Raw genomic sequence first — 25,442 nt, 5'->3', positions numbered from 1 at the left:
GTACCCTCAGGGAGCACCCAGTCCCTCCCCCTGGGCGGGGACTCACACAATGGGTGATTAACTCTGGGAGCCAGGGGGTATTGAACTGTTGATGGCCCATTAGCAGCTCCACCCCCTCATGTTGGGTGTGAAGGTGATAATGACTCCCTGGGCAGCTGCTGCTAATGGTCCATTGTCCTTGGGGAATGAATAGAGGGGGTAGAATACACAGCTTTGATTACCCTTACACAGTGTCAGCTGGTCCCTCCTGCTCAACTAGGACAATACTGTCTTTTAAGATTTCAAGGATTTGTGTCTGATTTTTGGGATGCATTCCCTCATGTGTATCGCAGAATGGACATGGCTAGAAGGGATCACAGTCAGTCATCTGGTCCAACCTTGCTCCTCCTCAGTTGAGGAAGAAGGAGTCTCTAAGGATGAAGAGAGTGAGAAAGTTGCACAACATTCTACACACTAGTCAGGTTCATGAAATTGACATCAATCAATAAATTGTTTTAATGTAGCTACAGGTTTTACATGCAAGACTGCCTGGCTGTTGAGTCAGGGGCATCCCAGAGTACATGGCACAAGATTGCACACACACAGTTCTTGAATATCTCCAACTTCTCTGTGCAATCTGTTCCAGTGCTCAGTCAACTAAACACTAAGTAATTTCTTCCTCATATTCACATGCAACTTCCTGTGCATCGGTTTCTGTCCACTGCCACTCATCCTATTTCCTGGCACCACTGAGAAAAGCCTGGCTCCCATCCTCTTGACATCTTCCCTTCAGACATTTACAGACATGGATAAGGTTTGCTTCTCAGTCATCTCTTCTCAGGGGCTGAGCAGGCCCAACTCCCTTAGCCTTTCCTCAAAAGAGATGCTCCAGTCCCTAAATTGTCTCTGTTGCTCTCCACGTAACTTGCTCCAGGAGCTTCATGTTCCTCTTGGACTGCAGAGCCCAGAACTGGACACAGCACTCCAGATGTGGCCTCACTAGTGCTGAGTAGAGGGGGAGGATCACCTAGCTCAATCTGCTGGCAATGGTCATTCTAATGCATCCCAGAATACCATTGGCCTTCTTGACCACAAGGGCTAAAGTTTGGGGTTATTTTTCCATTCAGGTGTAGTTCAGAGTATCTACCAACCAGTAGTGAGATATCAAACCAATCAAAACTTAGTAGAGCACTACTGACAGAATCCCAGATGTGGTTGCCTTCTCACTGCCAAATGTGGTAGGGATAGAAATAGTATTCCAGATTACTTTACACACATAAACTGGTGCATTTTGCATGAGAAAGCTAAAGGTTTTCTGGTAATATGTGGACTATTTTTCACTTACTAAAATGTACACTCCACTGCCAGTTAAAGACTCTAAATAGTGCTGTCAAACAGCAATCTGTTTTCAAAGTAATGCTGTAATTAAAACTACTGTTAGAGGGCCTCTGGAACACAATGGGACCACTTCTCTGATTATAACCATGATGTAAAGAAGGAATTGAATAGATAATTTTGTTCATCTGAAGCTGTCATTACGACATGGATCAAGTAAATTACACATTGGTGGTCACAGTGTAACTGTGCATGCAAAGTGAGAGTGTAGTTCAGCCCTGACATTTACGCGACACACAGAGGTGTGTTCTGTCTTGCTTCCCGTTCTAGCCACTTTTTTGCTACAGCCCTTATGGTGATATTAGTAGTCACTGACCCACAAAATAAGCAGTCCGTCTCCGTATAATAAGGACAGGGAAGATAGGCAGAGGACCACCTCTTAAAGTGATTCAAACTTGTATACCAATAGCTAACAAAATAGCAATTTCATGTTGTATTATATTCTTAATGTTTTTCTTCTATTTCTCTCCTTCAATTTTAAACAAACTAATTCTAAACCTTGCAATACATCCTCCTGTTCACCAGCTGTCCCCCAGTGTTCACCTTGCCCATACCTCATCACTAACTTGGTCCAATGCCTCTTCTAGAAGTGTCAGAGCACATAGCTCTGCCATCAAGGTCTATTACCCTTTCTGTTGCCACATCACAGAACCCCTCACATCACCAGAGCAATGTCCTGTCTTACCTCACACTACTTCACATCACCAGACAGATGTAGGAAATTGAAGACAAGCTTTTATGCCATACCAAAGAGGAGAAGGTACAGATTAGGTGGCTGTGTGAAACATCTCCACAGACAAAACCTTCAATTTCAGTCCTGATAGAGGGACCAGACCTGACACACAACTCAAGAGTACTGAGACACAGCATGAAGCAGCATCACAAATGAGGCAAGCATTAACACATGCCTAACACTAAGGAAAGAGGTGTGTCTTCAGAAGAAAAATGTGTCCAAAAGCAGCATGACTGGAGCTCCCCGGTAGTGAAGAAAAGCCATAAGTCAGTGTAACCTTACAATGGTAGGGCAGTGTAACTTTTACAGCTTTTATAATTCTTTAGGTCTGGTTTGCCAAAACTTAGCACCAGAGTCTGAAAGTTTCCTACAGTTGTTTCAGTCCCAAAGACTATTGCTCACAGTATGGAAAAATATTTACTCAAAGAGTTTTTGTTACTACTATCCCTAGTTTCAGCAATGCCTCTCAGCTTTCTTCAGCTTGTATTATGGAACTAAAACATAGAATCATACTCACATTTGTTCATTTTATTACAAATTCTAAGCAGTTTAATGGTAATTTCTCTTATTATAGTTTAGCAAATATCAGCCTCTCATATGATTTCTCCATATATCTTTTGCAATTAATCCATTTACTAAAATAAATTTTGCCTTTTATGCATAGCCTACAGGTAGCAGATAGCATTCAAAACCCAGCTTTTTTTTTTCTGCTTTTGTTTTTGTCACTTCAAATACACATTTATTCTTTACCTATTTAAGAAAAAATGTCTCCTTCCATCTCTTTGATGACACTTCTCTAAATATTCAGTAATTCATCAGTAATTATAACTTCTTAGTTTCTTTAGCCTAAAAGGGTTGAATTTTCACCGATTGTCATGAATCCTAGTTTTAAAATTACCAAGAGTCCAAATACTGACTGGGATGGCAAAACTTCTTTCCAATTAAAGTGACTGATTTCATGTAAAACCTTCACTTTTTAATTAGGTATATCCTTATCAAATACAAAGAGGTCCATCTTCATTTTATTTTCTACCCATGGAATGAAATACAGTGAAAATTAATCATACACCAATATAGTACCAGACCTGATAACACTTTCAATATGCCTTGACTACTAATACATCAGTGTATGATGCCTTCTATTCCTGTTTCATTCCAAACACCTACTTGGAAGTCAAGAACAGGTTTAAACTTTTTACATCCAAACATCCCTGGGTACACCTAAAAAAATTAAGCCAGTTATATAAGTTGAAAAGAAAAAACAGGATTAATTTAAACAGAAATGGAGAAACACATGAAAATGCAGAGCATCAGCTGACTGCTCAAACCACTGTCCATATGAATCATTTATCTCCACTAGAATTACTAGTTAAATAAGGACATGACAATCCAGGATTCTTATGTAATTCTTGTATGGGTTACAGATGGCAATGACCATAGGAAGTTCATACCATAGACAACTGACGGGACTCTCCTGATACACTGTACCTTCCTGACAGAAAATTCTCACTTAAGCCAAAGCACTCCTCACTGCACAAAGCAGAAACAGAGGCAGTGTGCAACTTTCTCAGCAGCTTTCTCTTTTTAGGCCAGACCTTGGAAAGACACTGGTTAGAGACTTTTATACTACAAAGAAAAATGCTAGCAACTACTTCTGTGAAACCAAACACAAGAGCTAGGAGATACAAGAGCTAAGATCTGAAAGAACTGTTCATCATTGAAAAGAGCCTGTCTTACAATTTCCACTCTACATAGGCAAACTCAGATGAGACTTCCTTATTTTTAACAGCTTTTAATGTCTCAGGAATATTCATATCAAACCAAGCAAAGCTCTGCTTCAAACACTGCAAATATTGACCCAGATTGCAAGTGCTAACAATTAAAGAAATAGATCAGGACTCTGAGCAACCCATTGCTGAAATTCCTTACAGTAGTCTGATGAGGGGAATCAGGATTTCTCTGTCCACCAGGGCTCAAATCCCCAAATACAACTTTCAGGGAAACAGCTTGGAAGGGTCTAGAACTGCTGCATGGATGAGTCTGAAACAAACCTCAAGTAACTAATTCATTCACACGTGCTTCAGTATTCCCAGTATTCTTGTATCCCGCTCACTTGATATTCAGTCAATCATTGTCTATTTAATGTAGTCTTCACTCTATTTCATTTTCACTTGATTTCTGCCTTACTGGGTTAAAAAAAATTGCCAAGGTGCTAGACACAGTTCAGAAGCAGCAAGAGGTTCCCTGCTGGGTTGATTAATCAGCTGCATAAATCACTGCAAGCCCTTTTGTAAACACACGTTAAGAGCATGCCTGCTAGGAGGAATGCAAGGCTATTATAAAATAGAAAGGTTGACTAGCTTCTGGAAAGAGCTAACCAGAGCTACTGTTGAAAGCAAGTACACAAAATTCAGAGGAAGTATTTTAAGAAGTTCAAAACCTTAATATGGAACCCAAATTAAATATTTGTAATTGGCAGGGCAAAAAGGATTCTTGAAGTCTTTTCATAATAATACTTTTGTTTTCACACTCATTATAGGAAAGACTCTTCTTGGAAAGAAATACGTATAAGAGAAGTTTGCTTTTTACAGAAAAGGCGGATAGCAGAATCTACAATTCTAACACACGTTATTCATAACTTCTCATCCTTCTGAAAGTGATAAAACCAGAAGGTTTCAGACACAATGGTTCTTCACATAATGACGCGACGCAGTTTTATTTTCTTCACATAATTTGTTTAATTACTTTGAGTTATACTAAGTTGACAAAAATCTCAAAACAGTAGTCTTAAAATGATGACTTTTCAGATAGGAATGTAACTCAACACTAGCACATTCCACTGACTTTCTATGAGGTTCCATCAACAAAGGCACAACACATTGCTATCATTATTGAATTGTTACTACTGTACTGACATTACATCAAAATAAAAAAAAATCCCCATTCTGTATCAAAGAGTTTGCAGTCTGAAAACAGCTGCAGTGATACTTAACACTATGATAGTAGCAGACAGCTTCAATTCAAGTTAAAATAGGAGGCTAGTGTAAATTGGCATTGGCAGTAGAGTCACAAGCTCAGAAAGAAAAGTAACTCAACGGTACTGTATTAGAAACTGTTCTGAAGACCTTTGTATAACCATAGCTCCTTCTTTAGCTCAGAGTATCAAAGTCTGCAATAAGGCACAAGGATCAAGTGAGAAAGGGAGACCAAAAGTGTGCTGTAGTGTCAGCAAAAGTCAGAGAAGTCAAGACTAGTCTTTAACACAGCTGAACAAAGCCCCACATGCAAAAGGCTGCAGAACTGAAACAATGAAAAGGCAGAAAAATCTTGGAGCAATTGGAGAGGGAAGACATTTAAGAAACACCAGACAAGAAAGTCTGCTGCACTTGAGACTCGGAAGTCAGTGCAGGGTGCAGAGAAAGTCACAGGTCTATTGAGTGGAATAAGCAATCCAGTTTGGCACAAAATTAACAAATTAAGAACAAGCTTTTGGCAGCAGCAAATATGCATACTCCAAAATAAGAAAATAAAATTAATAATCTAGGAGTTTAATATACAAAATGTATAGAGAAGTAAAAAAAATCTTATAAATTGATTATTCAGTAAATCTTAGCTTTAAACTAATAAATGATATTAGGAAAAAAAGCCCAGTCCTACAGACTTTAACCACAGTCCGTTATTTAGAACTGTTACGATAGTACTTCAAGCACTGGAGCAGTAGTCTGAAGGTGGGGACCTCAAATTAGGAACACTGATATTAAACTCCTAAATACTGCCAGTGGTATACTGTAGGAATATATCCAACAAGCCAACTAGATGTCCTTAGAGATCATGTTAGTCTAGCTTCATTGTGCAATCACAGAGTGTTTGTAAAGCATTACAGGAAGAGTATGACAAACTTTGCTTCCTGAATTTTACTGCAAGCAAGACATTGTTGAAGTCATTTGTGACCAGAAGCAAGAAACAGACTCAGATACATAGCACCTTACAATGCTACTCATGTCTCAACTACACATTGAGAATACTGTTTTTCAAATTTTTGAACCAATGATAATCAGTCTGGGGATCCTCACCTTCATGAAAACCAAGACTGACTGCCAAGTCATTTTAAGACTGAACCTCAATCCCATGCAGTGAACTAAAATAGCTACAGGAACTAAAAGAAAATACATCTTGTGCACTATAGCTGTGCAGTGCCACAGTAACTTTCAAACCCTTTAGCTTTTGTTTCAAAGATGTGCAGCATGGTTCTAACCCCCATGGGCATTTATGACTGATGCATCTGCATGAAGTTTCTCATGAATGTTGCAAGCTTCTGAACATCTTCTACAGTCACCGCATTATATAAAGATGCACGGATTCCTCCCACAGATCTGAATTGAAAAGAGAAGAGAAGGAAAAAAACCCAAAATTTTGTATATTCTAAATAAGACATTAACATTCACAGTCATGCAAATCTATCCCTGCTCTAAAAGGATAAAATTCACATTTTAGGTGAATGAGAAGCAATATTTAATTCTTCAAGGCAAGCCTGCAATCTAGAAAAGCTTAGTATTTATTAGTTATTTACTGCTCCAAAGTTGGAGCCCTATGACATCAAAAACCTAATCCCACAAAGTCTACTGAACATGGGAAAGAGCTCTTGCAGCCCTGCAGACAAGCCACCTGAGAGGCTTCATACAATGACAATCTGATCTCAAGTGACACTTTCTTTGGCATTTGCACAGAGGCAGATTTGCAGAAGAAAGCAGATTAAGGAGAAAACACTCTGAGGCCCGCCACCAAATCTAAGCAGTAGTTGACCCACCAGCAGTCTCTGATTACAGTCTGCTATTCTTGAGTGATGCCAAACCAATATGAGCAAGAGCTTATGAATGAGAAAGGCTGGTAAGTCAATGCACAATGCCCGCTGCTGTATCACTGCTGTATTAACAGTTTGTTCCGCACAGGAAAGAGATTCATCTGATTAATACTTACCGATGTCCTTTCAAAGATATCATGTTAAGTTCCACAGCCTTTTCAAGAAATTTCTTTTCCAGAGCTTCATCACCCTTGACACTGCCAATACGGAAAGGGACATTCATTCTGCTTCTGTTCTTTCTCTCCACTGGACATCTGGAAAGGTTGCAGAATGTAATGCTTAATCTATTTTGTGCTAAATTTATATTTTCAGCTATATACAATTTCAGAAAGTGAATAATCACATCTGTTCAGAACCAAAGTTGAATTTCCACAATCAAAAAAGTCATTACTTCCTTTTTTAACCAAGGATAATAATGGAAATTAACCTTTTCTGACATACTCAAAGTTGCCCCAGAAAAATGCACAAGAGGCTTGTATACAGACCAAATTAAAAAAAACCAACCAAACAAACAAAAAACCCAAACAAAACAAAACCAAAAAAAACAGCAAAAAGCAAAAACACACAAAACCCCACAAACAAGCAAAACCACCCAAAAACCAAAATGTGACAGAACCAGTTACTCAGAATGAGTGAAGATAGTTACAGTGAATTTTGACTGAGTCTCAAGCACTTTCTTCAAAGACTGACACACTTTTTTACTCAGCTAGTTAAAAGTGCTACCAGATTAGACTCAGCTAAATAGAGGTAAAGGAAATATGAAAACACAGCATTAGAAAATTTTCATGACATAAGAGACTTCTGTTAGTGGTTTCAGTCCACTTTCTAAATTAGTATTATTTAGAAGCATAAACACCTCAAGTAGACAAGAGGTATCCATAGCAGAAAATTCAAAATACAATTCTTTTCTCTTCAATTACTTTGTGAAGGTAAGAAAGGATGGAGAAGGAGAAAAGATCCAAGTATCTTTCTTTAGTGATTCTAGTTACAAAGGAGACATGAAGCCATCAGATTTATACTTTCCTAAGGCTGTGCTCTAGATTCTTGCAGGCATTTAGTAGGAGTAAGTGTTCATAAACTGCATGTGAATGTCATACCTAGTATTATTCTAGTTGGCAAAGAATGGGTATCATTCTTCTTAGTTTCTCCCTTGTTCCCTTTTCCAGATGTCTCCATGATGAAGAAAAATATCTGCCTATGCAAATTTTCTGTTTCAGGCTCAGCCAAGAACATATTCTTCAGAAAGGCCTATGCTTATAAACATACCCATACTTGAATTACTGTAGCCATGCTACAGTTTTTATAATATCTGTTTGCTATTAGGCAATCTGATGTAACTCAGTTAGTACGCTGACTCTGGAAAGCAAATTGCAAATTACATAGAGCTCTTTGTGGAAGAAAGACTCCATTTCCTAAATGGCTTGCCACACTGCTTACCCAGGGAAGCATTCCACAGGTTAGGTGGCACATTACAGCTGGGATGGCAGCCTCATATTAAGTCTTCCTTTTAGTCATAGATACAATAAAAAACCCCTCACAATCTTAACTGTGTTGCTCAGGAACATGCATTACAGCTTGGTTAGTGAAGCTTGTTCTGCCTTCCCAACTGACTATTTACCATCCCATCTGCATTCCATTTCTCACTCTCTGCCTTACACACCAACTTGCCAGGAAAAGGTTACTGTTGGTCACAAAAGCACACTTTTTTCAAAGTTTTATGTGCTTTCTGAGGTTTATGAAAAGCCCTCTGGATTTTGTTGGAGTGTGATCACAATCCCGATCATGATGATGCTAAAGGCAAGTCTGTTCTCATTAACTAAATGAATAAGCAGGATGTATTAAATATTATGATGAAACTTTATCTTTGTCAATTAAGATTGCAGTCAGCTTTAATCTAAAATACGAATTTAATTTGCGCCACCCTAACTTTGTCTTGAAAGTTAGTTAGGTCCCCAGGCTGTTGCTTTATACTGGAAGTGAAGTAAAATACTTTGCAGTTTCATAGTCAATTACAGTTTCATCTTAAAATTATTACAACATCAGCTTTTAACTACACATAGGTCCTATAAGCTCAAAAATACCTTATAACAAATCAGAAGGTTAAATCTGCTTTGGAAAGCCATCAAAAATAACTGAAGAAAATATGTAAGTACATAAAGCACATAAAGAAAATGTATTCCATTTTGAGGTTTGATCTTCTATTTCAGAAAGCATTTCAGTACTTAGCATAACTAGCAAATAAAAATGCTCTGCTTGACAGAGGAGAGTCTTTGACTACTGGAAGACGTAACAGGGAGAACACAACCCAAAAGTAGTGTCTACAGTTTCTTACAGGCAACTTTCTCTGGTTAGGTCTATGTTTCCCCGAGAGATTCAGTAAGCATACAAACCAGAATCTGCATGTCTGGGTTTTGTATACTCTTTTCCTAGGCTCTTGCATTTTATTCAATTTAGAATATTGAACTCTACAGGATAATTTGAAATAACTTCCTACTGGAATAAGATTCATCCTTAGGCAGTTACCAAGTAAATGGTTTGCACAAATAATTTCTGTAATAGTCCTCCAAAAAGGTGACTTCAAACATACACTGCAATCAGACTCTTGAAATTTATGAATATGTTTGACTCTGCAAATAATATTGAAACCAAAAGGAAAAGCATAGCAACTTACGCATAAAATCCATTAGATTTGTCTATAATATCATAAATCATTCGTGATTTGATCAAACTAATTTTATCCATAGCTGCAGCTCCACCATTATTCTTTATCCATTCCAATACCAGTCCCATGATATAAATACTGCAAAAGGAAATAACATTTTTTAGTGAGATTATTTGTACAGGAAAAAAGTAACTCTCATCTAGCAGTTCACAAAATGTTTCAGCAACAAAATGCTATGTATGATTTAAGAGTACTTAAGATTAACAAGTCAGAATCTGGACTATTTTATGACAAGTTATGAAAAGTCTAAGAAGAAAATGGCGTTTGGACGCAGATAAAGTATCCTGAAATTCAAATGGTACACAAATCTGCTAGACTAAAGTTAATCCTTTGTAGCACAGAAGGACATATCATGCAGGTTTCCTACAGCCCTGCAGGGCGCCAAAGGACACCTCTAGACATTCTGCATGGACTGCCAATTCATTGACTACACAGTTGCCTGTTAGGTCCTAGAAGGAGCCAGATTTAGCATAAAGGTTAATCGTGTTCACCCTGTGCAGACGCTCTAGCAAAAATACAGCAGTGAATTTCAAATGTGTGTACGTTAACAATGACAGAAATTTAACCACATTTTAAAAAATGTTAAAAATAAATAATAATCCCATTTCTCTCTAAAAAGACCTTTTGTCCACATGAACAACAAAGTTTGGTGAAACAAATAATGACGTATTCACATTTAATTATTCATTACCATTCAAATTCTAAGTAGATTTGGAAGCCTACTGGCATCACATGGCTTGGGACCAAGTATTTCAATGCTAGTTACTAAGTGCAACATAAAAAATCCTTGAGGCCTTTTGCCTTTGTGCTTTTGCCACATCACTCAGCTTGTTCAAGTTCAGGCATTTCCCATGACTACAAGAATTTACATAAAAACCTGCTCACAAGTTTTTATGGCCTATTTCCAACAAGTTTGTACTTACTAATCCCCTCATTATAGATTCCAAGGGAGTGCTCAGAGAATATTACCCTACAAGTTTTCCTAACACCTATCTAGCAGGAGACTGTTTTAAATTTTGCTATTTTTAATTTCTAAGGGGATACCAGTACCAAATCTTTGAACACTGTAGAAAGGCTGCAGACTAATCAAGGTTACAGATTGCTTTTTACAAGCACTTTGTAGCTCTGAGAGCACAGTCTTGCCACATTTATGATAGCAGACTGTTAACTACCCCAGTACAAAGGATCTAAATGAAGTATAGCCTACACTCTTGCCAAATATACAGGGGCACATTCACCTCTTGCCTCACTCCCTGGAACAAAACTTCTTGGACAAGTTAATTCTAAAAATCAGTCTTACAGTCATTCACAAAACCTAGCCAGATGAAATCTTTTATCCTTCTTTTATGTCAGTCAAAGTAATGTTCCTGGAACAATTTTAAATGCAAAATGCTTTCCAGAGCTTGGAAATGAGATTTTTATAGCAAATTCATTGTTAATTTTAGCTAAACAGATTGGGGTCAAAGACTCGACTCTGTAGTGCCGTGAGGTTAAAGACATTAGCATCACCTTAACTTAATTTAACATCCTGCTGAAGTACCTTTTGCAAATTCAGTTAATATTTCATGCTTGCTTGCCAGCAAACCATTAGCAAGTGATAGGAAAAGAGTAGAGAAAAAGAGACCTAGTAAGCTTTGCCAGTTCCTGAAACTGGGACAGGCAGTTACAGCCAAGCTAAACAGATGTGCATCCTGCCAACATCTCAGTCTATTACATTCTGGAGTGTACTCCAATGTGGGTCTGCACCATGAAGGGAAATCTAGCAAGACAGTGATCAGAAAGGAGAAAGACTGTTAGTTTCACTATATTTTCAGCTTCCTTAACCTTCCACTACCCTGTTAAAGTTACTGACAGATACTGAGTTACAACTAAAGTAGCACTTTATTTTCAGAAGTTCTTTGCAGTGGCTCAAATAAAGCTGCAGAATTTGATCTATTTTGCTTTTCAAACCAGAGGAACAACACTGTGTTCAAGTGCTGAGATTAAGTAGAACTTCAGTTTTTCAAATGGTAATAGCTTTGTACTTGGAAAACATGAATAGTTGGATTTAAAAGCTGCCATTTTCAAGTATACAGTGTCCAAAAACTATGTGTGACTTGGCAACCTGGCAAATAATCGATCATTAAATAGAGGCTTCACCAGTCACTAGGGGAAAGAATAAAAAAAAAAAAAGACATACATACTGCTTATGTTACAAAGCTACATTCATAAGACAAAAATCTGGAAAAATCGTATAGTTGATTCTTAACTGCAGCCTTAAGGATACTGTGTGAACCCAGCCAACAGAGCGGACAGGCTGCCAGAAAGGATACATGATTACTGCACTACTTACTCTACAGTATTCACATGACTTGGGGAAACAATTTCTGCACTACAAAATCTGGAAAAATCCAAATGCTCATAAGATTTACTGTTCTTCTTATAAAGGTAACTGCTCCTATGTCATTGCAATAGTACACTCTGCAGTGCCAATCAGCAGATTCAGACATAGAAACAGTAACGTCACCTCAAATTTTGCTGAATTTAAGTAAGCAATGGCATTAAGTTAAAGGCCTTATAGGCAAGAATCACTGAACTTTATGCCTATACTGTGCATTTAACAGTAAATGCGGGAGATCATTAGGCAACCTCAGTTTGCAAACTCTGGCATGTACGAACAAGATGTAAGAGCTAAAACTAAACACTGCGTTGTCAGATTATCTGAATCAAAAGGAAATATTCTCTTGAAAAGCAGAAACTTTTATTTTCAAAGCAATTTTTAAACCCTCTGTGAATTAAAATGATATCTGGATTGAAGATTTTATTATAAAATAAGCATTTCAGTGGACACTTGCGTAAAAATTCTTCCAGTTAAGAATGGGTAGGTACCACTCGTTCACTATCTAAATATTCCAGCAGTAAAGCATCATTTCACAGCTATCAATCAGAAGTTAGAGACAGAAATTTAAAAAGGGCAAGCTGTAGTCTGTTTGGCTTCTTGTATACATGAAACCATCAAGTACATGACAATTTTATGATCTTGATTGCTAGCAATGATTATGAAGCTATATCAATTTTATTTTTGGATGACAAGTCAAACACTGAGACAGTAGTCAAAAAAATAAGGAAAATTTTACTAGATAATAAAACAGAACAATGGTTGAACTACCTTTTAAAAAAATTCTTTTACAGTTTCATTTCAGACCCAACAGTAGTGAAGGATGTAGCTAGGCAATAAAAAATGCTAAAATTTTAAAAGAATAACGAGTCTTGTAATATTTTATATTATTTAAAACTTTAATATTTACTATTTTCCAGCAAAGAAAGTCAATAGGGATCTGGAGTTTCAAATGCTGAGAACAACCTCAGGGAGAAATTAAATTAAGCTGTACTTATTGTCCAAGAAGCAATTCTAAGTGCCAAATTACCTACTTGCAATGACAGAAGTATCACCACTGAATTGACTAGGCTTGTAAATCAGATCTGCGTCCTGAAACTTCTACAGTGCAGTTATCACATATAACATTTACTTTGAAAAAGACTATGTTCTTTATGGCTGAGTTGCACTAGCCAACCCAAAGCCTACCACAGCCACATGGCTGGACACTTCCTATGTATTCACAGGAATCACATGAAACACGCCAACATATCAAACACTCTAACATATCAATGACTTGAGGGCAAACACCCAACTTTAGAAGTTTTCTAGGGCAAAGCAGCAGATGGCAGTGCAGCAGCTTTCTGAGTAAGAGATATCACCTACCTGTAGCATGGTGGAGTGTTGTACAAAGAGCTATTTGCTGCCTGTGTTTTGTAATCCAGTACGACGGGGCATTCCTTCAGTGCAAATCCCAGCAAGTCCTCACGTACTATTACAACAGTAACTCCAGCACAGCCAACATTCTTCTGAGCACCAGCGAAAATCACACCAAACTTTAAAAGGAAGAAGAAAAGAAAGACTTGCTACATGCCTTCACTTGCAGATCTTACAACTCTGCAAGTGTTGTTATACAATAGGCATACTACTCAGCTGAACAGACCTGAGGATGTGCTGAAAATGAGCAAGTTGCAGTGCAAAAGAAGAGTTAGAAGAAGTTCTGATTTCAAAGTGCACTTACAGCTACTCAACTGAGGAAGATAATCACAAGTTTCACGATTTGTTAAATGTTTATTTAATAGCCACAAAAAGTTCTTAAGGAAGCCTGTCCAAATTTCACACTACTCTTAATAAATTTACTAAATTCATACACAGTTCACAGAATTTTCAACACCTTTGGTATTTCAGAACAGTCATCATAAAATCCACCTATTCAAAAAGACCAGAAAAGGCCAAAATGAAAGCACTAACAATTACTCCTTTCTGCTACACATAGGTAAGTAAGGTCAATCATGCTACTACACTAGTTGATAACACTTCTACTCGTAACACACTTCACAAACATAGGAAAGTACTGTTCTACCTCTTATTATCTGTGAAACAGGTATCATAACTGTGCAGTACAGGAAGCTTTAGGAGCTTACAAGGGGTTACAGATTTTCTTTATGAGAGGTAGGATTAAAAAATCCTTCACAGTACCCTCTACAGACTACATATACATTATCTATTGACTAAATATGATTCAGAAGGTACTTTCAGCTACAGCATCAGTGAAGACCACTGACTAGACAAATAACCTTGAGCATCTATTAAAAATAACAATTCCAGTATAGTTAAGTAAGTTTTTACGAAGGAAAAGGAAAACAGATAGACATTGAAATCTCAAATTTGAAATTTCAACACTTCTCTCAATAATCAGATATTCAGTAAACAAAACATAATTTCCTTAATTTCACTGCTCAGCATCACTGGCCATCCAGACATTTCAAAGTGCTTAATTATATGCATTCAAGTCTGAAAATGTTTTGTGGGGCCACTGTGTCCAATACTTCACCTTGGAAACATCCACTGGTCTGGACAGGAAGTTTGATGACATGTCACAAACCAAGACTGCTCCTTTGACATCAGGTACAAAATCAAACTCCACACCATGAACAGTTTCATTAGCACAGTAATAGACGTAAGATGCATCTGGATTAAGCTTCCAAGTGCTTGGGTCAGGAATGCCTGAGACAAACAAAAAAGAAATCCAGAGATCAGTGAAGACAAGTAATTTTATTGGCATGCAATTTCATTTCAGCATGGAACTTGAGTGCAAATGCCCAACAGTTTTGCAGTATACAGTATTAAGTATGTTATTACCAGGAAGGTAGTGTATCTGCAAAGCAAATAGACCATTGCATTCCTGAAATTCTCTGGTGAGCCATGATTAAGCTTGCAAAACCTTTTGATTTTCACCCCTTATTCATCAAATAATTTCCATGGAGTTTACAACTGAAGACTACAAACTAATGTCCTAGGGGTCCAAAACAGAATTTCAGAGAAATTCAGGCACTAAGTTAAAGAATTTGCCTGCTGCCTTTGGAACCACTGAGGCATCCAAGTTCTCACTTGCAAAGTCCTCTAGAGCTGTGTTTCTATGCAAACTCAGAAGTATTTCAGTCTTGCCCAAGCTGAACAAACACAAGGTTATCTACCTTCACATTTTAAGCTCTGCAACTGATTTACAGAACTGTGAAGATTTCCTCTGTCAACAGGCAATATACAGGCAAGTCCTGACAGCACAGAACAGGTTTTGCATAGAACAAATGATTGGTCTTCCTTTCTTTTCTCCAATTGCTCTTCCTTTCTTTTTTCCTCCTACATCTGAGGAGAGACAGACTGGGGGGAAGATGGTGCTATTGCCTCCATCATTATTTACTGCCTCTCTCCTTATCTACAACTACCAAATGGTGGATATACTGCCCCAAGCTGCAAAGTTGTATGTTCAATTTCTTCCTGTGCCTCAGAGAATATAAACTTTTTTCCAAGTTAATGCCCTAGACACCAGTTAATAATGAACTCCTATGGGGATATTCTTGGTCTTTCTCATTGTCCTTCCCCCTTTCAAATGCTACAATTTGAACCAGAAGGAAAAAAAGTGAGCAAAACTAGCAGGAATAGAAACGAGAACTCATGCATTCCTGCTCCAAGAATTATTTATGTATATTCAGTGACACACAGGTGTGGAAGGTAACTAATCGAGAGAAACAGCTAACAGAATTCAGGTCTCCCATACCTTGGGTCAACAAGTTTAAAATCACAGATATGCTTCTAAATTATAGAGTAATCTCATTACCAAGTGTACATGAAACTGAAATACCTCACAATATCCCTGTGAATAGCTTAAGAACTCAGATAAATATTAAAAAATCTGAGGTAGCCCAGATCATTTCCCTACTTAGACACTTGCTTCTTGCCACTTATTTTCTGGGATCTGCTCACTTCAGAATTTTTTTTCTGGGGGAAACTGTTAAGCCACTTAATTGATCTTTCAGTGATGAACATGGAGAGATGTGGCAGACAATGTTGTGAGCACTGGGCAGTCAATTCTAGTTAACATTTAACAGCCAAATAGCTATGTTGGATCCATTTTTAGAGCAAAGCAAAAAGCTGAGCATTCAAGTGGATGGGTGTAATCATCAACTTACTTGTGTAGGCTCCTAGTTTGGGATGAACAATGTTCACTTTGGCATACTTCTCTGCTTCTTTAGCTGCTTTTGCTGACCAGCCCCCAGTAACGACATAATCTGCCTGTCGTCCCTCCTTTAAACCGATAAGGTTAAGAGGGACTGCACTGAACTGAGCAGATCCACCTCCTTGAAGGAAAATAACCTTGTAGTTGTCTGGTATATTTCTGCATAAAAGAAATAACCATTTCTATTATTTCCAGAAGACACGGTATCCATATTACTTGATATTATGCATTTAACAGCCACTGAGGAAGAACGCTGCCATTTTAGAAGACTCTTTCCAAAGGATTTATTATATATTATATATAATTCATTATATATTATTTCAAACATTAAAACAGTGTTGTACTACAAATAGGAAAAGGGCTCTTTATCAGTGATTCTAACACACATTCAGAGAGCTTATGTTAATAAAATTGGACTTATGAGCAATATACAGACAACCTCTAAACCATTAGAGAGCTGATTTCTATTGTTTACGCTTACTGCTTTAAGTCCATGACCTTTATGAATTCTATGAAGGTGACAAAAATTAAAATCTCAAAACAAAGTCAACTAGTCAGTGTATAGTAACCATACATAAAGCATGTTAACGTACTAAGAGCTCTTTGTTACACTCAAAAATATAAGCATCAGACAAACATAAGATCAATGTCCTCCCCAAGATTACTACTCTGCCATACACAGTACCTACACATGAAAAAAACAACCAAACAGGTACTTTCATGAAAAGGTCTCCACATCAGATATTACTGATGCAACTAGGACAAGCATAAAATAAATATAAGCAGAAAGTAATTCACTTACAGCAATTCACGCATGAGATTTTCAGTTGTATTTAAAATTTTCATGAAATCTGAGGAACGATGGCTCATTTCTTTGGTGGAATAGAAAAGAAGAAATAGCATGAAACAAGACGGTAATACATGAATTTGATTTAAAAATTCTGTTAAGCTTTAAACCTTTTACACTACAGACCCAAAATGCCTGAAGGTTGTCATTTCCAGTTCCCACTCCTATTTATTTTTTTTCCTGACCCTTTCTAAATACCCACAGAAAACTTGTATCTGCTGTCTTTTCCAGATACAGGCAAATCCTGTCTATTGATATTTAGACCCATATGGCCTTACTACGCTCAAAAGCAACTACATTTGCAGTATATTCAAATATACTCCCTGGAAAGGTTTCATTTTTCCTCACTCTAAGAATCTTCTCTGCTACTAATGCTGTAGCAAGCATATAAGAAAGTAGAGGAGTTTGTTTTGTTCTTCTATTTTTAGCAAGATTTCTTCACACAGCAACACTAATTAAACATTTAGGACACTATCATTTCTTTTATTAAATCCATAGGCTGCTTTCCATGTGTAGGTGTACAATTTAAACATTAATTCAAATTGTGCAGAAAGAGCTGCACATTCTATTTTTACTAACTAAACAGTTTCATAGAATTAGCAAAATCCTGACCATCCTGCTGCATAAATCCTTTGTGCAAGTGGGGCTGAAAAGCCAGCCAGCTATCCCATGGCACAGAAGACACCTTCTCCATATGGCAGGATAACATCACCTTTCTAATGGGAAGAATGCTATATATCAAATGTATGTCAAACATTTTATCACACAATCCACAAGATACTGTACGTGGTATCTATACACATATACACAGACATGCATCTATACATGTACATCTGTAGACAGTATGTGTATACTTACATAGTCTTTCATAGATATATAAAATCTTTTCTTTATAATTATACACACACATCTATGTCCAAAGACCTGAAAGTACTCATATTTGACACGATTGGTTATCTTGGTCTCTAGTCCTTTGTGTAGAATTAATAAACATCTGGCTATGTATCATTTTATAGTCCTCTGATGAGTGGTAGAAATAGACTATGAAACAGTATTCTCTGGACATACAGGTTACCAGAATAAGGTATTAGAGAAGAAGCCAAAATACCAGGATCAAAAAGTCTTATTAAACAACTCAGTTAAACATCAAAATACTGAAAAATGTAAATTTTTAAAATCTTACCAAGAACACTTATACCAAGTCCTTTGTAGTCCACCAATTCTTTCTGTGCTTCTAACAATACCTAATAAAAGAAAAGTACCCAGAAATAAATTAAGGGATTTTTCCACTATCTGAGGTCTCTGATGCATCATGCCTATGCCAGCTGCTCTATATTGCAATAACCTGACACTTGTCAAGTGAGATTAAAAGAAGTATAGCCACCAACATAATTTCATTGTATCTAGCAGCTGAAGGTTTCCGTAAAATAGCAAGCTGAAATAATATGCATAATTATTGTCGAGACCATGTTTTAAGTTATTATTTCAAATGTTCTATTTCGAGATTTCAGAATGATTTCTAGAAGTCAAATGGAACTCTTAACCTTTACAAAACACCTACTGTTTGCATACATGCTCATTCTAAGCAAGCATCCTAAATACCCATCTCTGCATTTGTGCTCTTTCACCTGACTTGTGTAAACAGGACGACCAAGGTACTGAAGAAAACAAAGAAAAAGGTCAGCTTGGGGAACTGGATACCTTAAACTGAGCCAACAGGATAATGCCGCGTTTGACAGAATGAAGTTCCACACTTTCTAAAGATGAGCCTTCCCGATGTTATTGAAAGTAAAGAAAGAAATGAAGCAAAATTTTGAGACAACCTCAAAAAACTCAACAGGTCATTCCTAGAAGTCCTAGCCAAGTAATCTTCTGCTTCAGCCTTACATTTTTTTCTGTCTTCTCCCATAGCTCTTGAATACCAAGAAAGTAAAATGAGAATCTAGCTACTGGATCTGCAGCTTCTGATTTCAGTAAAATCTCATCTGAGAGCCAGAAGGCTCTTGGCTGCTCCTAAAGGAAGCAGAAGAGAGAGTTGCAGCAGAACAGTCACCAAAACAAATGTTGAATGAATGCATCCCAGGATCAAACAAGAAACTGCATGCTCTAGACAGTTTCAGGAACAAGACATCTACCTTACTGACAGGGTATCTTCATGGCCTGTCAACTGTAATGATGCCTAAAACCAGCTCTTAAAAGAAAATCTCTAAGACCCAATTTGTGAGTTTTAACAGGCAGCATTACTTTTATTACAACATCAGAGGCATGAAAAGCTAATTTCTTCATAAGTGTGCATGCAGAGTTACAAAAGCCTCTTGCTTTTATTTAGTTACCCATTTAACAATTCAAAGCATTGCCTAAAACTATTATATACACTTCCAAAACCATCCATCCCAGAATACCACCTTCAACACACCTCCCTTAGTTGAGTCTGAGGTCTCCAAAACCCTTTATCTTCATCTTGTCTTCCTCATCATCTCTGTCCTGTTTGAAATAATTTCAAGGTTTCTGGGCCTTCTAAATAGTTATAAGTAGAGTTACATAAAACAACATGCCTATTAGAGTTTTCTGGATGCATTCTATAAAAACTAAATGTTCTTGCTAAACTCTTTATCCATTGAAATTCTTGATGGGGAACATTAAACAGTATCTCATGAATCTAATACAAAGGTAATTAGCTAAAGTGCTACTAAAAGTGCTGAAAGAGTTATACTAAATTCTATATAATCCTAGATTTTAAGGCATCAGTAAGAGCTGGTGACCAAAAGGTCAACTAAAAAAATTGTGCTGTTTTCACTTTAGACATTATGTAGTTTTAACCACCACATTTCACAAGCAAATTATCCATGCCTGAGAAGAGGCGGGGGAGGGGAGGGGAATGATGAAAGAGTATATACAAACTACTAGAACTGCTTGATAAAATCCAGTTCTGTTAGTAACATTTATTTGACAATCTGCATATGCCTGACAACAGACATCTACAACATGCCTTATAATACCCACGAATTGCTTCATCCACTCTCATGCTTCAGTGACTCTGAGTGCTTCATATGCAGCATCAGCCCACAATCAAAGAGAAATAGCCGAGCTGATACAGTAGTCCACATAAACAGCATTTCATTTCAAGAGAATAAGAAAGAATAATAACACAGAATTCACCTATGCCCTTCTCAAAGCCTAAATCAAGCGTTCAGCAGCCTGCCAGAGAGCTGGGTACTACAGCAGTCCCATTGAGAGCCTTTTTGGAACCAAGGGTTCTAGGGAGAACAACAAATTTCTTGGCAACCTGATCTACACAGGAGAAAAGAGAAAAGAGAAGAGGAAAGTGGAAAGGGGGGGGGAGAGGGGGAAGAAACAAACAAAAAATCAGGAAAGAAGCTCTGCAGAAAATTTGTTCACCTAAAGAAAATTTTTAAAGAAATAACACACATATTCCACTCACCTATGAAGGGAACTAAGAAAAGAACTAAGAAAAAAAATTCCACAGTACATAACCCTTAGCTGAAAGTCAGATGTGTACAATTTGGAAGAAACCACCTCCTCTCCATACGCAACTCGATAATCCACGGCTGCTGATGCAACTTCCCAGAGGGCTGAGTCTACACTACATTTCTTAGTAATTTCTTAGATTTCTTAACTATAATTTCTTAAATAAAGATAACGCTGGGGATTACTGCACACAGCTACCCATCTGCACTGAGTACCTACTTCCCATACCAAAACTAACGAAATGCCCCTGACGTCCTATGATCCGGTCTGGTAAAAGAAACTCTGAGAGAAATCCAAAACCCACACTAGGGCTCGCTTCCACAAACCCCAGCTTACCAAGGCAGTTCTTTGGGTGAGGAAGGGGAGAAGGAACGAGGCTTCGGCGCTATGCGGGTTAAGTCCCTCAATACCTATTTACTCGAGCCTCCCCAGCCCACACTTTGCAGTCCGCGGAAGCCGCCGGGGAGCCAAGGGGACAGAACATCCCCCCGCCGCATGCCCCAGCCCGGCCCCTACTCACGGAGCGCGGCAGCTTCGCCGGCCCGGCCCCGAAGTTCGCCACCTGCCGCCCCCCGTCCATAGCGACTTGTATAGGGATGGTGCCACTGCTGCTGTCGGCGCTGCCGTAGCCGAGACAGATAAACCCCCTCCGTCGGGACCCGCCCCGTCCCTGCCGTCCATTGGCAGCGCAGCCCCGGGGGCGGGATGGGGCGGGGCGGGAGCGAGGGGGCCGAGCCGGGAAGGGGTGAGGGGAGCGCTGCGGGGCGAGCGCGGCTGGGGCAGTCGGGGACAGCGCACATGCAGTCGGCGGTGGGTAGGCGTGCAGACAGACACACGGTCATGGACACACAGACACACCCACACACACCCACACACACGCACACATATAATGAGCACGTGTCCTACCGCAACTTGTGCTTTTCCCCACGCGAACACTTGTGCCAAAAGCAATCTGCATATATGCCTGAGAAATTAAAAACAATCATCCACAGTGATGCCCAGAGAGGCTGTGGAATCTCACTCACTGGAGACACTCAAGAACTGGATGCAAACCTGTGCCATGTGCTCTAGGATGACTCTTGTTGAGCAGAAACGCTGGACCAGTTCACCCATGGTGGTCCCTTCAAAACTGACTAATTCTGTGATTCCTCTTGAAAGAGGTAGTTTTACAGTACTCAAATGCTCTCGTATTTTGGGTGAAATTCTTTCCTTGTAGGTAGAGGAGGAGGATCCCTGCCTTCTCTAAGCCGGGAAGAACCAGCACGTTCTACACTGTTTTCCCAAAAAGCTTGTTGTAGGCAAATTGCTGTTTGAATTTCATAGGAAGAGAACAAAATTAAGAGAGCTGTGATAATTGATTTCACAGAAAACAGAGCTCGGACTGCCAGATCCTAGGCTAATATCCCTGACTACTAAACCATTCTTTCCACACATACCTTAGTTCATTGAAAACATAGGTGTAGTACAATTTAACACTTGTAACTGAAGGAGAGACTTCAGCTCATCTGTCTTCAGTTTTAGGGAGAGACATTGTGCCTAACAGTCAGGTTTTCAGAAGTTATTTTAAAGGCAGTAGCAGTAAAATAATTTTGAGAAAACAAGCCATGGAATATGACCGAAAACAGATGGGCTTCACAGAGCCTCAAAATTTTAAGTATCTTGGACAACGTGCATGATTCTCATACATAGCTGTATAAAGCACATGTGAACACCTTAGACTACCCCATGTTACCTGTAACACCAGGACTACTGTAGTTCCACACATGTTTACCTAGCTCATCATTAATTGTCTGTATACCAAATCAGCACTTTTTTCATAAATGAACGTGTTGGTGCCTGTTACTTTGCAAATATTGAGATTTACATAAAATGCTACTTTTCATTACCAATTATTTCACTGAAGAAATACCAACTATTTGAATTTGCTCCTTTCACTGTCAAGCCAGGTGATACCTAGAACTGTAAAAAGAATTTACAGATCACAGCCTGATCTGGTATTTAGCTAACATCTTATGGAAGTTATTTTGTTTAAAATATTGTAAACAGAGACACTGGTTTTAGAGCAAAGATAACTTTAACTTCACTAGTGGCTAAAGCTGAAGAAAAACCTACCAAACTTGCTTTTAGACATCAGAAGCCTCCTGAGTTCTGAAGAGGTAATAGCAAACTTTACAGACATTATAGGCTCAATACATTACATTCAAAACACTAAGGTATTTTTAAAGTATGTCTCAGGCCACAACATGCAGAACTATGCTATTTCGAGTTATTAACATTAGTTCTAATTAAATAGAAGACTCTACTGAAATGCCAAGTAACAACATAGATGCAACTGCAATTTTAATTATTTTTACTAGTGTCTCAAATAAAATTGACTCCAGAGATACAGGCTTCTCATATGGGCTTTTCCCAGTATTAAATCCAAACCACTTATGTCTGCCCGAAGAGGCAGCTTCAAACTCCAAGCTGCTAGGGAAATGGTATCCTAGGTAGGAAGGGGTAGTGGAAGCAGTCAGAAGTAGTGTGGGTTGGTGATTCAGGTGAGGAAGTCTTTGACATCTGAGTAGGATCAGTCTTGAATCCTAACCATATGGGATAAATCACAGTGTAAATTAAAACTTTGGAGTTAAAAATGTAATTCAATCCTTTGATACAAAGCTGAAACACAAAAAGAGAAACTAGGCAAGCTGTTGCTGGTATCAGCTCAGAGCACTGGGACTAAATAACAGCTATTGTAGTTTCAGTTCACAAAAGTCCCATCCTGACCAGAAGGGTCAAAAAGAGCAGCTCCTATGAGATCAGAGGACAGTGATGCTGGAAGCCTTGCCATGCAGAACTTTAGAAAATCAGTTTCACATTGTGCATTGATGGGAAGTATAGAAAATGGATAAAATGTATGATTCAGAAATTTTTTCTTCATTCAAGGGATTATTAGACTTTTTCAGTTGGAAAGAAGGAAGAGAAATACTATGGGACACATAGTTTTATTTCTATTGAATTTTCTCTATTTTAATATTTTGCTACCAGCAATTATGATTTAATGTTTTCAATACATCAATATTCCCAGTCACCCAATGTAAAATAAAGGCCTTCAAATACATGACTTCTGGGAATGCTTCTGGCTTCTACCACTTGACAGAATATTTGACCCTTTAATTGCCGCCACAAATCCCTGCAAATGAACATGAATTTGCATAATTAGTAGAGAGGCAGAGAGAATTGTATTTACTATGCAGATTATTGGAAAAACAAGACATATTAAAAAAAAAAACCAACCAAAAATACACAGAAAAAGTGTAAATAAAGTTTCAGAGTTTTCAGTGGATTTTTATTATGTTCATTGTGCTTCATGTTATGTTGGACAGCAAAACTGATTGGCTCCTGCTGGACAGCCAACCTTGATTGACTTCTGCTGGAAGAGGATCAGCTCACTCAAGGAGAGCAACTGTACATGAGTTCCCCCTCTGGTACTACAGCTGACAAACTGACGTCATTACTAAAAGACAAATAATGCTGACTACACAGCAACCTGGCAACTGTTTCTGGAGGCAGCTGCCATGTCTGTTCCAGCAAACTAGTGAGACAGGCAAATTTTGCTGAAACGTAAAGTCTAGGTAGTTCCAACAAGAGTTTGGGGTTAATTTGTTTTACAGAGATTGCAGTTCTAAACTGAAAAGTAGTTCTTGGGAAGCCTATATGAAGGGAGAAAAAATACTGAGTTTTATAAGTAAACAGTAAGCAAATAGCTCGCCTATTGATTTCAGGCTTTTATGTCAAAGAACACAAATATGTAAAACATTAACTAATAGCAAAAGGATGAAACAGTTTCTATCCAAACTGAGGAAAAAATGGTTTCATAATAATTTAAAATAAATATATTTTTACTTTATATTAAAATACTGTTAAATATATGTACAAAATAATTTTTATTTATATGTATAAAGTATTTTTTGAAAATGGATTTCTACATCATAAGCAAAAACCTTGAAACTTCTGAAATATTCGTGATAGCCTTAAAAACCCCTTCTCCTCCAGGTAACTTCATTGTCTCTGCTGACTTCAGATCCAACACTATATATATATACACACACATACAAAGTAGGCACTACAGATTATTATAGTAGCAGTGCTACACCACAGCACCAGCAACAGGATGAATAATTCTTTCTTTGTGTTTCTGATTTAACAGAAAAAAAAAAGGTTAAGAATTAATCCACTGGAATGAAATACGCCCATCTCAGTTGCAAACTGCCTGGTCAATTTTGTTTTAAATTATTACTTTTTACATAATTCATACTTGTAAAAGCAAATATTTAAGTGATTAACATAAAAGATATTTAATATCACCTGCTTATAGGCATACAACACATAAACTGTTCTAAGTTCTTTTGGGTATTTTTAAGGACAAACAACAGATTCCTCATTGCTAACCTCACAAATTCAAACATTTTTGAATTTATTATTTTATCCAGAATTTCTTAGTGATTAGAATTTTAAATTTAAAAAAGGGAACAGGTAGAATTTTAATGCTGGATATACAGATTGCATGTAATTGTTCAAACAAATCAAAATCACAAGCAAAGGATGACTGAAGAATTACATAAACAGTTGAGAAAGTATGTAAAAAATAACAGATTAATATACTACCTTCTATTATTCTGAAGTCACAAAGTCTGTACAAAGAACATAGTTTCATTGTGCAATTACTTGTGCAATATTGCAATAGCTAAGGCAATCTTGTGCTATTTGCTCTGTAGAAAAAATCCATTTGAGGATTCGTGAGCTTTTTCATAATTGTCAAGCAACTGGAGTCAGGAATTTCT

The 25,442-nt window shown here is 37.8% G+C and overlaps 1 protein-coding gene across 1 annotated transcript; it reads right to left on the bottom strand.

Moving 5' to 3' along the window:
• Nucleotides 1-4,820: 4,820 nt before the first annotated feature.
• PSAT1 (phosphoserine aminotransferase 1) lies at nt 4,821-21,248 on the bottom strand. Its single transcript, XM_071581745.1, has 9 exons — nt 21,140-21,248; nt 18,314-18,374; nt 17,086-17,155; nt 16,237-16,442; nt 14,601-14,773; nt 13,433-13,602; nt 9,640-9,768; nt 7,085-7,222; nt 4,821-6,480 (listed from the first exon to the last, which is right to left on the bottom strand). The coding sequence occupies exons 1-9, from the start codon at nt 21,197-21,199 to the stop codon at nt 6,375-6,377; spliced, it is 1,113 nt and encodes a 370-aa protein (XP_071437846.1). The 5' UTR covers nt 21,200-21,248; the 3' UTR covers nt 4,821-6,374.
• Between the last annotated feature and the right edge of the window lie 4,194 nt (nt 21,249-25,442).

The sequence above is a fragment of the Pithys albifrons genome, chromosome Z (genome assembly GCF_047495875.1).
Source record: "Pithys albifrons albifrons isolate INPA30051 chromosome Z, PitAlb_v1, whole genome shotgun sequence".
Taxonomy (NCBI): domain Eukaryota; kingdom Metazoa; phylum Chordata; class Aves; order Passeriformes; family Thamnophilidae; genus Pithys; species Pithys albifrons.
The sequence above is the reverse complement of the archived record's forward strand: the minus strand, read 5'-3'. Positions and strand labels throughout refer to the sequence as shown.